The 13,851-nt window shown below is 31.9% G+C and overlaps 1 protein-coding gene and 1 long non-coding RNA gene across 6 annotated transcripts; both read right to left on the bottom strand.

Annotated features, from left to right (window-relative positions):
- Nucleotides 1-934: 934 nt before the first annotated feature.
- Nucleotides 935-4,941, bottom strand: LOC111368877 (B-box zinc finger protein 22-like). The gene is made up of 3 exons (XM_022990362.1): nt 4,608-4,941; nt 2,149-2,577; nt 935-1,518 (listed from the first exon to the last, which is right to left on the bottom strand). Exons 1-3 carry the CDS (start codon nt 4,788-4,790, stop codon nt 1,237-1,239), a joined length of 894 nt encoding a protein of 297 aa, XP_022846130.1. The 5' UTR covers nt 4,791-4,941; the 3' UTR covers nt 935-1,236.
- Nucleotides 4,942-8,680: 3,739 nt separating this feature from the next.
- LOC111368876 lies at nt 8,681-11,457 on the bottom strand. Of its 5 annotated transcripts, none has more exons than XR_002698063.1 (3): nt 9,671-11,123; nt 9,210-9,534; nt 8,681-8,763 (listed from the first exon to the last, which is right to left on the bottom strand). It is a non-coding gene; the product is annotated as an uncharacterized LOC111368876 (long non-coding RNA). The 5 variants fall into 5 exon arrangements; XR_002698062.1 differs by lacking the exon at nt 8,681-8,763 and adding an exon at nt 11,262-11,457 and having other exon boundaries at nt 9,077-9,534; nt 9,671-9,818; XR_002698064.1 differs by lacking the exon at nt 8,681-8,763 and adding an exon at nt 11,343-11,457 and having other exon boundaries at nt 9,077-9,534; nt 9,671-9,818.
- Nucleotides 11,458-13,851: the final 2,394 nt, after the last annotated feature.

The following is a 13,851-nucleotide window of genomic DNA, read 5'->3' as shown; positions in this document are numbered from 1 at the left end:
CCCCCCCCCCCCCCCCCCCAACACACATGAGTCTCTTCTGGTAAAATTCTGTGAGAATATTTCAGTACAAATAAAATAATACATGATTACAAAGACATGCCTTGGATTTCCTTTTGATCAGATTCCTGGAAAAAATGGTTTTATTGGAAGTGTTAATGTGAAAATTAGAGGTGTAAAGTGGGGTCGTCTACAAATAGTCGACATACAAACTACAGCCTTAGGCACTGCCAAAATTTGAGGCCTTGATTAGCAAACTTTATGGACAACAATCTCCATTGGCATGAGGGGCTGCTGAGTTTGTATCTTTAAGGTCGTAACTTCATTTGTTAAGTTGTTACTTCAGACATCGACTCCCAAGTTGGCTAGTATTTATGTTGTAATTCTGACTCCTATCGACCAATCATCCGTTCTAAGAGGAAAATTAAGTAAAATATATAATGGTACAGCAATTAATATAACAATTCCCACAATAACTTGATCGTCGAAGTCAGCGGAACAATACAATGTCTATATAGCGATTGGAACTTCGAGCATTGGACGGGCCAACCTGCAGCCAAAAATCCTTTTCCAACCTCGCTCACGCTCTGTATATACTACAAGAATCTTGTAACGATTATTATCACGGTTCAACACTGTAAGAAATTTCTACACAATTGACTGCCAATTTCTCATTAGAATTCCTTGCATAACTTTTCTTATGTACACCCTCACAAGGTTGAGTCTTTTACGAAGTGTCTCAATGAGATATCACTTTCGCCATTTGATGTTATGTAACCTTTCACTGAGACATCATGTTCACCATCCATCTCAAATGCTTGCTTTTGAGAAATATCGAGGAGACCAACCCTCATGGATTTGACCCTTCCAGAATTGATGAAATAGAGAATATTGATTATCTAATCCCTTCTGTTGGTCCGTAATAAACGATAGGATACTCAGCTTATCTCAAAAAGCATATCTCAAAAAGTGTCTTTACATGTGTCATAATTATAAGAAATCTCTTGGTTCTTATTTCCTTCACGTGATACAATGTAGCAGACGCCTAAACTGATTGGCTGTGGAACACTAGTACAGAAATATAACCTACTTGCAGAAAGGGAAGCAATATTCCTAACTCGTAACTGCTTCAACGATTTTATCTCTAGAAAGGCAACACACCTTTTAGATGACCCTTGTAAAGCTGATTTAGAACACCTTGTGCAGCTATCTTAATAGCAACAAAGATCAGATAACAAATCAGAATTGTCTTCTCCACTTTGAACTAGTACCATCTGGTTGGCGATGATGGAAATTCTGCGAGGATGGGGAGCCTATGTCGGGGACAAAGACTGCAGGGTCATAATGCTTCTGGTTATTCTTTCGCCAATAAAGCTCTGATGCCGTTGGCGGTGAAGGAATATGGGGTACTGCCCAAAACGTATCTGGTACCTGACCTAGACACTCATCACCCTCTAGTTCTTCATCAGCAGTTCGTAGAATGAGGGAGCAATCTGAATCTCCAAGCTTTCCACTATCAGCCTGATAGAGTTAAATCAAAGTAAAGCCAAAAATAAGGGAGTGCACTGGCACCACACACACACTCGAGATACTAACAGCATCAGGATATAAGAGCACTTCAATCCATAAACCAATATATTCACATTCCTACAATCAAAACTGCTTCAAACCATAACTAGTAAATATCATTGTTAACATTAAAGCACGCCATTAAATCAGTCAAACAAGAGGAGCTTCCAAAATCTAGATAATCTTGATTACCGCTGTTTATCAGCCACAACAATAACTTCCCATGTTCTTTCCTTCCGATTGTTATAACTTTTCAACCAAACTCAGGAAGCTCTAAAACAATTATACCACATTCACCCTTCTGTTCACTACCATTTAACACTCAATGATTAATCATAGAATTATAGAATGAAACTTGGAGGCAAATGAACGGCTAATGAGGCAGTAGCTGGTTTATGACGTGGGAGCTCATTTTAGGAAACCTCATTATTGTCTGAATAGCAATGACGATAACAATAATTGTTCAAATCTCCACTCTACATTTCTCATGCTGCACTATGGGAAACATCATCAAAGACTAGAGGGATAACTATCATATAACAGATAGAATTACATTTATCAATGCACCAATCAAAATTATACCTTAGATGAGCCACCATCCATGAAATTGTAACTCTGATTGAAATCAGTAAGACCAAGAAAATCGTCTAAGTGCCACATGGACATACTTCCAGATGTAGTGACTCCCTCAAGAGTCACCCTTGATGATGCAAAATCCCCACCTTCTCTAACTTGGGATGGTAAACCTTTATTATGTTGACCAGTTGGTGACAACGGGGTACTTCGCCTAGCAAGAAAGTTTGGTTCAAGTTCTGAAATTTTCTCATTGGAGTGTGACTTCATCGAGGATGTTGATGAACCAGATTCCATGGATTTAAGACCTACTTTTACTCCAGTGAGCAAAAACCTCTGATGAGCTGACACCAAAGAATTCACCGAGTGTATGGAAAAATCACATTTCCGACAAAGTAAAGCTCGGTCCTCCAGGCAAAAGAAATACCCGACCGTTTCCTGCACAATGTAGTAATTCTTCAGTCAATGCCAAGAACTTTGCAACTGGAACTTTTCAAAATCTTCTCGGCCATCTACACGAAAATGAAGTCATACATAGTTCATGAACAAATATCGTAGAAGGGAGCAAAGACATTTGACGTATAGTAATGAGAAATAAATCAAGTGACCCCCCACCCAACTAATAAAATTTCCAAGCATGAAGAACACAGATGTAGGAACAAACAAAAAAAAAAAAAAAATCTTGCAGATATGGTATGTGGAAACCCAAACTGGAGTGCGTCCTGTTTAAAGCGTTTTAGAGCTTGTTTGGGAGTGATTTGCCACTCCAAAAAAATTGATTTTTTAACAGTTATTTCATTATTTCAATCGTAAAGTTTGATTTCTTATCTCACATGTAGTCCTCACTTTTCTCCTAACAGTCACAAAATCAATTTTCAAAATTACTCCCAAATGAGGCCTTAATACAGCTAAAACCTAACAAAATCAACCTTTTAAGTGGAATCTAGATCATATAATAAATGATTCTATGATTCGAAGTCACTTCCAAGCCACTATAGAGTAGAGGTCAAAGCCTTTTTATTATTGATCAATATAAATACGGATGTTGTTTAAAGATCATCCTCTTAAGAAAGATCTATAAGAAAAGACATTTAGCCCCCCGTTTGATAGTAATTTTTCACCCAAAAAATCAATTTTTTAATCATTATTTCATTATTATAGTCGTTATTTTTTACATCTTCACTCACCACAGGTGGAACCCACTTTTATCTCTAACAGTCAAAAAATTAATTCTTATAATCATTATCAAACAAGCTCTTAAGTAGGTCTATTAAACCTTATCATACATCCGTTAGGATCGAGCTTCCCAACCCCGCACCTTTAGCATCCTCCAAGAAAGATCTCACATGGAAAAGAAAATCAACTAACTCTGTTGAACCTTAGCACACATCACACGGGAATCTATGTGATTCCATTGTTGTTGGTTTTGCTCCTGTAAGGGATTTTTTGAAGATTTCTGAGTAGATCTTTGAGGGCTGTCACTGTATTTTGAGAAATAAATTCTTGTTCTTCATCTCTCTTAACATTTGTAATTTTGTTGCCATTTTGGGCTATTTTTAGTGCAACCAAACATAATCTTTTTCTTGGATGCTCAACGGGAGATGTAGGTGTTAGAAGCGGTCACCGAATCTCCGGGACTTAGACCGAAATAATTCGTTGGTGTTCAACTTTAATTTTCTGCAATTTACCTTCTGTTTGGTCGAGTTATTCTTGTTTTTTGACTCTTATATCGTGTGATCTTGACTTTTCAAAGGGTATGCAATTCTTTCTTATGTGCGTTGTAGTTAGATATCAAATCAGATAACATGGGAAGTGCAATATTCAACCACTATGACGAGTAAAAATTGAAGAGGATTCTGTATTATTCTAGAAAGCTAAAAGATGATAAAAATCAAAAACAAGAAAGAGAACTGGCAGTATTAGAACCAATAGGTCAGATTGCAAGAAAAAGAAACTGCCTTTTTTATTTCTTTCCTTTTTCCTTTTTCTCTATTCTTTATATTGGGAGAAAGTGAACCCAAAGAAAAGAAAGATCAACATATCTCAGCAAGTACCTGAAATCAGATTATTACATCAGTGTCATAAGTTATAACCACAAAATAATGGTCGAAAATACCGTAGTAATTAATTAAAATATCCACACTCCAAAGATATTTAGCTCCGTTTGGCGCTCTTTAAAATTCTCCAATTTAATTTAATTTTTTCTCTATTCTATTTTCAATCACACAATCTTCAATAAAATCATATTACACTCAAATCGAAAACTTTTCAACCACACAATCTTAAAAATAATTTTACTATTCTCCCATTATAAATTCAAATAATGGAGAGCCAAACAGGGGCTTATCGTTATCCACTTCGAGTCATCTCAGTATTCTATGAAATTAACTGAAAAATTACAAAACGAAAAACACTCAAAATTAATCCCGAATTAACTTAAAAAACACATACAAAAAAATAAAATAAACCTGACAGATGTCACACTTGGGCATCTGAGAAGACGAGCTAGAGAGAGGAACTCGCTGGTGCTTGGTTGCCAGCTTATTTGCAGCATGCACCTTCTGATCACACGCCAAGCATAGCGCCGCCTCGTCGGCACAACACAGAACATTCGCCTCCGCTACCTCACACACGCTGCACTGAATCTTCATACTCCAAACCTACTGAAGATTACCAGTATCCAAGCGGAGATTTATAGATACAACAAATAAACGAATAAATTGAAAGGGAGAGTTGGAGAGGCTTAAGAATTTATACTGAATACTGATGCCGACTTCTTTTCACTTTTGACGTCCATTTTTATAAAAATAATAATAATAATAATAATAATTTTAAAATAATAGATGGATGGAGAATGTATGAATAAAAAATAATAAATTTATTTTATTTACGTATACTATGAAAAAATAGAAATCAAACGATGCTCTAGACTTTTTTCTAGTTTCTTGAGCTATTCAATAGGCAGCGAAGAGGCAAGTGAAAGGTGTCTGTCATGTCGGCTTTTGGGATTTTTAAAGGTTGTGTGAGCCTCATTTTTCTCAAAAAAATTCATTTTAAATAGTATTACGATAGAGAATGTGTGGTTAAAAATAAAAAAAAAATTAAATTTACTTATAATATTATTTTATTAAAAATATATGTTTGAAATGATATCAAATTACCGTTGAAAAATGTATTTATGAGATCAAACAAGGGCGGTTAAGCACGTGACTGGTGGTATGTTGACTGTACAAAGGTCACCCGTATTCGAGGATATTCAGTCGGATCACGTGCAAGTGCTGCAGATTGAAGTATAAATGTTAGTCACTTCACTGAAGAAGAATTTGCTGCAAGCTCTTCCCTTTTTTTCTTTTTCTTTTTTTTTTAATTCATTTTGATCTATTCTTTTCTTTTCTTTTTTCTCTTATTTAATATTTAAATATAAAACAGGAAAAAGAAAGAGTAAAAATAGATATCTCAAAGATTCAAGTTCGAGTACAAATTTATAAGTAAGAAAGAAATGAGAGTAGTGTAAAAATGTAGACCTAGGACAAGAATGAAAATAATTCGTTTCTTTTTATGATGAAACTTAATTTTTTCAATTTTAATTAAATAATATTTATATATTCATTATTTAATTTTCGTAACATTCTTTTGTTTAATTTGTTTTGTTTTTATTATATTTTTTGAAAATTATTTTAATTTTTTTCATATTATAAATAATTTTTTGTTCGATTTAAAATTCTGTTTAATTAAACTTTGAAAAGTTTGAAGAGGTTTTTTCCTTTTATGGTTATGCCAATTCTACTTTATTTTATAATTTTCTAATTACGTTTTTGCAATTTTACAGTTAAGCTCCAATGACAACAAAATCACGTCCTTGGAAGAAGGTTGATACATGAAATTGCATTTACAATTTTAAGTTATAATTTATGATTCTACATGATAGCTGTCAACATGAAAAACCATTTTCAATGTAATTGTGTAGATGTTGTATATTTTGGTGATATTTAATTATTATAATCATAGTATGGATTAGAGGCAAAATTTGAGTAGGCCAAATCATATTTTAGGCTGAACCAATATATATATATATAGAGAGAGAAATATATTTAGCATAAAAAATTTTTCCCACAAACTTTTGTACAGGAAAATGTCTTGTACAAATATATGTAAATTCTCAAATGTTCATATGAAAAATAAAAAATTTATAGAAAAAATTGACGAAAAATAAGTCAATTTCAATGAATTTATGGATACCTTTCAAATTTATAAATGAATTTTTTTAAATTTTACACATACTTTTTTAAATATTAACCAATTAACGTGCAATGCACGTTCACTCACTAACAGATACGGATTGGGGGAGGGGTTGGGCTGTAGTCCCCTCCCCACTCTGGTCCAAGAACATTTTTTTAAGGTATTTTTATTTTTTTTGTTGGTAAAAAATCCGTTTTTTATGTGTAAAATTTTTTTTCCAAGTAGTTGCCCTGTTTGAAATTTTGTAATCTGGTCTTGGATTCAATCTTGAATCTGTTCTTGCTCACTAGTACTTAATTAAAAGAGGAATTTGAAGAGAGGTCCCAAGCCTTTAACAAATTACAACACACTTGTAAATTTAATCATAATAGATCATTAGATTCGGTCCCAATTTGTCAAAATTGTGCCATGAAATACATCTAAATAGTTTTCGTCCAATCTAATCTCTATTTGGTGGAAATCTAAATAAAAAATTTAATTTAAGTCAAAGTCAACAATTAATTTCAAACACACAATTCATAATATTTATAAATTTTGAACCATGTATTTCATTAACTTTTTAAAAATCTACTAATTTCAATCTCCATCAAATAGGGGATTAATATTCTAAACTTTGAAAGTGCGACGAGTAAAAAATTCACTAATGATTAAAAGGAAATTTTGAATTGGAGTTTCTGAACTTTTTAAATAAGTGTAGCGTGATTCTGAACCTTTAAATAAAGAATCACCTTTAAATAATAATAGATACGTGACAAACCTTTCACAAATATGATGGGACATTGGACAGTTTCATCTAATTGATCAAAAGTATAGCGTTTGACCATTATTTGATCATTTTTTATTTTCTTTTAAATGGGGGTAAATTGGTCATTTGACCTTTAATTTTAAAAAGGAAATTTTGCAACAGAAATCCCAAAATTTCAAAAATATGCAATACAATCTCTGTTGCGTTTTTACTATCGCAACTTTGCGATATCGAACAAGTATTAAGAGGACCTATGAGTTCGGATTGTCATTCTCACGGGGACTATACTTTATAGCTTAATCTACTTTCTTTCGAACTACTATTCGCAAAAGCTAATAAAGATTTATATATTTTGAAATCTAATTTAAATGCGTAACAATATGTGGATGCGCACAAAATTGGTTTAGAGCTTAAATAATAAACAAATATTACAGTATAATAATCCCACCTATTGATCATCTTTACATCATAAATCAAGATTCATATATAGCCCCTGTTTGGCCCCCATTACCTGAAAATGGTAATGGGGGGAATAATATTTTTTAGAAAAATGAGTGGTTGAAAAAGAAGATAAAGTTTTCGATTTATGTGTAATATTATTTTATAAAAGATTGTATGGTTGAAAATAGGAGAGAGAAAAATGGAATGTAATGTAATTTAATTTAATGGTAATCAAACAGGGGCATAATATGGTGTTTGGTTGAATTCTTCTATTTTATTCAATTTACCACTCTCGAGTTCTTATTGAGCCTACTTAACTAATTTAATTCCATATCTCCATGCAAATTGAGCTTAGTTAAACGAATTCTTTATTCTAGAAATTCATTTATAATCGTAATAATTAGTATAAGTATCTCTACACGCTATACCAATTTATTGAATTTTACTATATGGTCTAAATTCTAAACTCACCTCTTGAATCGTAAAAGATTCACAAAATCATCAAATTAGTGATCAAGTAATTTAATACATTGAACTCACAGTAAAATCAACACATGAAAAAAAATAATGAACAAGAATCTTAATTAAAAGACATAAAGGATCCCAAGAAGATTACATTATTCGCTCTAATAAAAACTTTAGCTACTCATAATGAAAGAAGAAAAACAATAAACCGTCATAGAATACATCACCGAATTTTTATTATAGATGTAGAATAAAAATTCAATCATGCACTAAAACTTTCTCCCTCTTCCAATCAATGCTTCAAACAGTGAATTGCTTATTGTTTTCCTCCCTTGAATTGCTTATTTGAATCTCTAACTGTGTTTCTTTCCTCCTAATATATGCAATCCTCTCAAAAGTGTGAAAAAATTGTATTTATACTTGCCTCCTTGTGTTAGTAGAAAGTATGATTTTTATGGACTTTAAAACGGGCCAAAACGCACCCTAGGAGATTCCATGGGCGTGGCACAGTTTTTGTGGGTGGCACCGCGATGTCCCCACTCTATTCCTCTTGGAGTCGAGTGCCTTGAGCCTGGCGCTAAGGCTCCATTTCTTCATCTTTTGTGGCATCAAGGAGCCACTCGTCCAATCATTTTGTTTTGCTTCTTTTGCCCCTTCATTTACAATTTCTTTTCGATCAATGCCAACAGCTTTATTTGATGAACTTTTTCGTATCTTTCACCATCTCAACATTCCTATAAAACAATACCAACAAACACATTAAAAACATTCAAGACTCTCAAAATCTGGTTTACAATTAAGTTAAAAATAGCATAAACTCGTGAGTAAAATGCATTCGTCAATCTCTAATTGTTTCATTCAAAAAATGATACGAGTATTGTAAAATTATCATCAACGTTATATTAATTTTCAAATGTCTCTGATGATGTTGCCGTCCAGAATATTTATTAGTTGCATCTCATATATTTATATAACTGAAAAGCAAATACAACGTTTGATAAAATCTTTCTCATTTTAGTCTGCTACCTAAATATTTGGACAGAATTGTTATCGGAGATAATAAGCTAATTAATTGAAGATAAATAAAAAAGTTTGAGGACATAATACAGAATGAACAAAATAGTGAAAACTTTCTTTACAATTAAAATGTGAAAGCAGATTAATCGACTGGAACTCATACGGCTTTATTTTGTTGTATTGTTTTGGTTTGGTTGCTTGATGGGCGATTCTGATGCAATGTAGAGTGAAGCCCCGACACATTTTTGTCGCCATTTTAGTCAAAATCGAATCAAGGGTTTGTACAAAATCAATAGTTCACATTTGAATTTCTCGAGTCATTTGTGTGCAAAACATGCCGTGGCTCCATAACTTGTACTTTGCATTCACAATCTGGTTGCGCAAATTTGATCTTCTCTATTGACTTGCAAATTTCACTGCAACTCCAGTCGAAAGAAGCAATACATACATAGATGAGTTCTCTAAAATGGGAGTGTGAGAGTCTGAACCTAATAAAAAAGTTTCACAAAATTTAGCAGTAGCATAAAATTAAAGCCAATCATATGACAATGAGATAACAAAAAATTATGATCCCATTAGATGTCACTTTTCTAATGACTGAAGGAGCACATGTTTGAAGCTCACCTGTACTATAAAGACATCAGGAGCCGGTATATTTGCATGCCGGTATCTTCATGCAAATATACCAAAGCAGCAAAAGAAATTGAACAATTGGCTTGAGCATAAGCATTAAGGGACGAAGTATCTTCGGCAGACTTCGACCACTAGTTGGCTGTCCAAAACAAAATAGAGTTATTTTTAATGTGTTGAGAATTTTAAGCACAATCAGTCCAGAGTGAGTAATCAAACCATTTTGTGAATATGAATATATGAGTTCTCTGAAATAATAACAACTGTGAAAAGAAAGAAAAAAACAAAAAACCAGGAATCAAATAAAGTTTCTACAAGAAAAATCTTTTGTCTGATACAAATCTCCTTCATCATAAGAAACGAATGATAATGATGTTCTACTAATAACTTCATCCCTAATTGCACTCATCAAGATTATTCTTCCAACTCTTGTACAAAATTTCATTCCAACAAGATTTTATCCAAATTTGTTGTTATTTCAGTGACATACAACATGAACTTTTTATCAATAAGCATACGCATATATATTAACCGGGTACGTCAGATCACTTGAGATTCAGTAGCACCGAAAAGTAAACAAGAGAAGTCAATTTATAGTAACTAGGTAAATCCGTTCATAAAGCTGCACTCTGTCAATGTTTCAAGCAACCTTCGAGCAAATTTAGTTCATAATTTTGAAGTGAGTAATTCAACCGTCCATATTGAGGACTTCATTTTTTATCCAATTCATTTTAAACTTGATACCAAGCTAAGTCCCACGTCTTATGTTCTGAATGTCCATACTAAGCCTCAAGTAACAAGTACAAAATGGCACTAGTCCACAAAACTCAGAGAGCATTGAAAGAACTATTAGCCTCCATGTTCTATTTGGGACTTATATCTCTTCAAAACAAATGAATGTACTCAGCAAAATGGAAACCTACTAGCAAAGAGCTTATTTAATTCTAAAAGCAAACCTAAGCTGCGGCAGGCAAAGACACATGTATAAAGACGCAAATCCAAGATAACTTCTTTATCGAGACTCAAGAAGAAATAGAAACCATGCATACCGTGTCTATAATAATAGACAATATCAGTAAAATGGATGTGGGAGATAAAAAAAGATACATAAAGATCATGCATACGATGTCTAATGGGGTAAAAGAGACTTTTCTTTCACCATGAACACTTTCTTTTTCAATGTAAAAACCATATGCAAGAGGAGAAAATGCTGGTAAACTAGCATTCATAGATATACTGACAATCTGAAAACTTACATAAAAGAAATTCAGTCCTAACTGTTCCAAAACAAACAAAAAAAATTCCACATAACTCTCATTTTTTTTTTTAATTCAGAATTCTGAAAATTAAATATCCTTGCCCAAACACTCAAGGCAAAATATTTTTCCAGATATTAAATACAATATAATGAAAAAATTCATTAAAGAAAAACCAAGTAAATCAATTATAAACATCGCTATAAAAAAATTCAGCAAAGAAATAATGAAAAATCCCCAAATAATAAATAATCAATCACGACAATCTTGGAACATATATATTCATTTAACAGGAAAAATTAGAGAAATTAAAAAGTAATTAGGGTTACAATTGGAAAGGGAACAGGAAAGACCAACGCAAAGAGAATTTCGAGAATCGACATTTAAATGGGACGAGTAATAAAGGCAACCTTTACAAGACTTCCTTGTGTGAATATTTGCTTTTGTATTATTTGAAGAAGTTGAAGATTGATTTGTTTGACGTTTTTGCTTCCAAATCCAATCCCGCACTTGGATTTCGCTTATCTTCTTCGAGGAAATAATTCGAGGAAATAGTGGCCATTAACCGGTTGACTCGACCAATTTTTCAAAGAAGCTTGTGATCAATTAAAAAAAAAAGAAAGCAAAAATGTTTAAAATATTTAAAGGCAAGAGAAATCCAAATTTACTCTTACCATTTAAAGAAAAGAGAGAAGATAGAAAGGAAATAGGAAAAGTACTGTAGCACCGACAAAAAATGAAAATAGGCGACCCATATTTAATGTTTTTATGTTGATTTTTGGAAAAAAAAAATGATTTTAGATATATGTGTTGATTTTTGGAAAAATGCATGATTTTTGGGTAAGAGTAATAATTTGGGAGAGGGAAAATGGAGTGGAGATCGCCAGAAAAGGAGTTTTCCGACGATCTCCACAAAGGAGACGATTGGCACAGCAGATAGGATGGCCCAGACTCGTCCAGACGGCCCAGTTGACTGGGCCGTCTGGGGCGACCGTTATCTAGGCCCAAACAAATTTTTTTTATTTATTACTTATTTATATATTTCCTTTAATTATTGAAGCTATTTATTTTAATTGCTTATATTGTGTTGTCTAATATTTAATTATTATTTGAATTGTTTAATTTTAAGGCATATTATGTATTTAAAATTATTTCTTTGAAATGCTTAATATAAATGTTTTATTATTATCTAAATATTTATTATTTGCTAATTTATTTTAATTACTTATTTTATGTTAAGCAATAGTAAAAAAATTAAAGAAATAATTAAATATTAAATAAGTAATATGCATAAAGAATTTTAATAAATATTTAAACATTTGTAAAATAATAAATAAGCAATTAAATAAGGAAATTAAAATACCAATCAAATTAAATTTTTGCAAAGAAATTAAAATAAATTTTTAAATATTAAATAATCAATATGCATGAAGAATTAAAAAAAAAAGTATTTAAACATTAATTAAAAATAAATGATTAAATTAAGAGTTAGTAAAATAATTAAAATAAGCAATGAAAATATTAAAATAAACGATCAAAATAAGTGTTAGTAAAAAATTAAAAGAAATAATTAAATATTAAATAAGTTATATACAAATTTCATAAATTAATATTTAATTTAATTGTTTATTTAAATATTTAAGTAATTACTTTAATTGTTTGTGTATATTATTTGTTTAATATATAATTATTGATTTTATACTTTATTTGTTTATTTAAATATTTAATAAATTATGTTATTTTTTTATGTATATTGTTTATTTAAACAAATAATAAATAACTAATTGAGATAAATTTTTTTAAATATTAATAAAATAATTAAAATAATTAATTGAAATAATAAATAACTAATTGAAATAAATTCAATAAACAAGTAACTTAAATGTTAATTAAGCAATAAAATAATTAATTAACATAAATAACAAATAAATATAAATAATAAAAAAATAGTTTAAATATGTAATTAAATATTAAATAAACAATTGAAATTGGGGATGTTTATACTAGAAAGCATACTGAGGTGTCATTATAAGAAGAAGTTGATCGACCTTTTTCATTTGGAAGTTGTTGATGACATTGACACATTCAACACTATTCATAGGACAAAGCTGACAGTTATCAACTCTCCTCAACGATCTTGGGGTACATATTATTCATTTGTGATTTAAGTTATACGTCATTTCGAAATCTCGATGCATGCATGGTCATTAACTCGGTGAAATGTTAATATGTCAGCTTGAATTGCTCACTGAGCTGACACAGTTGATAAAAAAGGAGGGTTAGAGTCATATCTGAGGAGATACGGTCTGCAGGCGATAAGGGTCTCAAACAATGATAGAGAATAGCGGAGATGGTGACAGAGAGGGTGGCGGTGGAGGCGTGGGGATGTACACAGATGTTTCATCAGAATCGTTATGAATGTCAGTGGAGATGGAAGAGGTGCCGATGGTGGGGACGAAATAATTGTAAATATTTTTCTATTTATGAAATAATTGGATGACACCATGTACGAAACATATTATTGACGTGCCAGAATAAATGGTTAGCAAGAGGACTAGATTGCTGTCACAATACATTGTTTCTCCGTACACGATTGAGGCAAAGAAGAGAACATCTGTTGACAGTACGTTGCCCAACCTCTTCCGTGAAATCGACTTGGGTGATTGTGAAATCTTTGCATTGAAGTTGGGACCGTAAATGGACCGGATATATGGATCAGATCTGCTCAAATTCGATCCGATCGTTAATAATAATTATCCTATCTTGAAATTGGGGATGTTTATACTAGAAAGCATACTGAGGTGTCATTATAAGAAGAAGTTGATCGACCTTTTTCATTTGGAAGTTGTTGATGACATTGACACATTCAACACTATTCATAGGACAAAGCTGACAGTTATCAACTCTCCTCAACGATCT

Source organism: Olea europaea, chromosome 19 (assembly GCF_002742605.1).
Source record: "Olea europaea var. sylvestris chromosome 19, O_europaea_v1, whole genome shotgun sequence".
Classification (NCBI taxonomy): Eukaryota; Viridiplantae; Streptophyta; class Magnoliopsida; order Lamiales; family Oleaceae; genus Olea; species Olea europaea.
The sequence above is the reverse complement of the archived record's forward strand: the minus strand, read 5'-3'. Positions and strand labels throughout refer to the sequence as shown.

What these genes read in the sequence shown, in the direction of transcription:
- LOC111368877 (XM_022990362.1), bottom strand. Translation starts at nt 4,790, where the DNA reads ATGAAGATTCAGTGCAGCGTGTGTGAGGTAGCGGAGGCGAATGTTCTG. An exon ending in CCAAGTGTGACATCTGTCAG is followed by an intron (nt 2,578 to 4,607) that starts GTTTATTTTATT and finishes TACATTGTGCAG; the next exon opens with GAAACGGTCGGGTATTTCTT. An exon ending in TGGATGGTGGCTCATCTAAG is followed by an intron (nt 1,519 to 2,148) that starts GTATAATTTTGA and finishes TAACTCTATCAG; the next exon opens with GCTGATAGTGGAAAGCTTGG.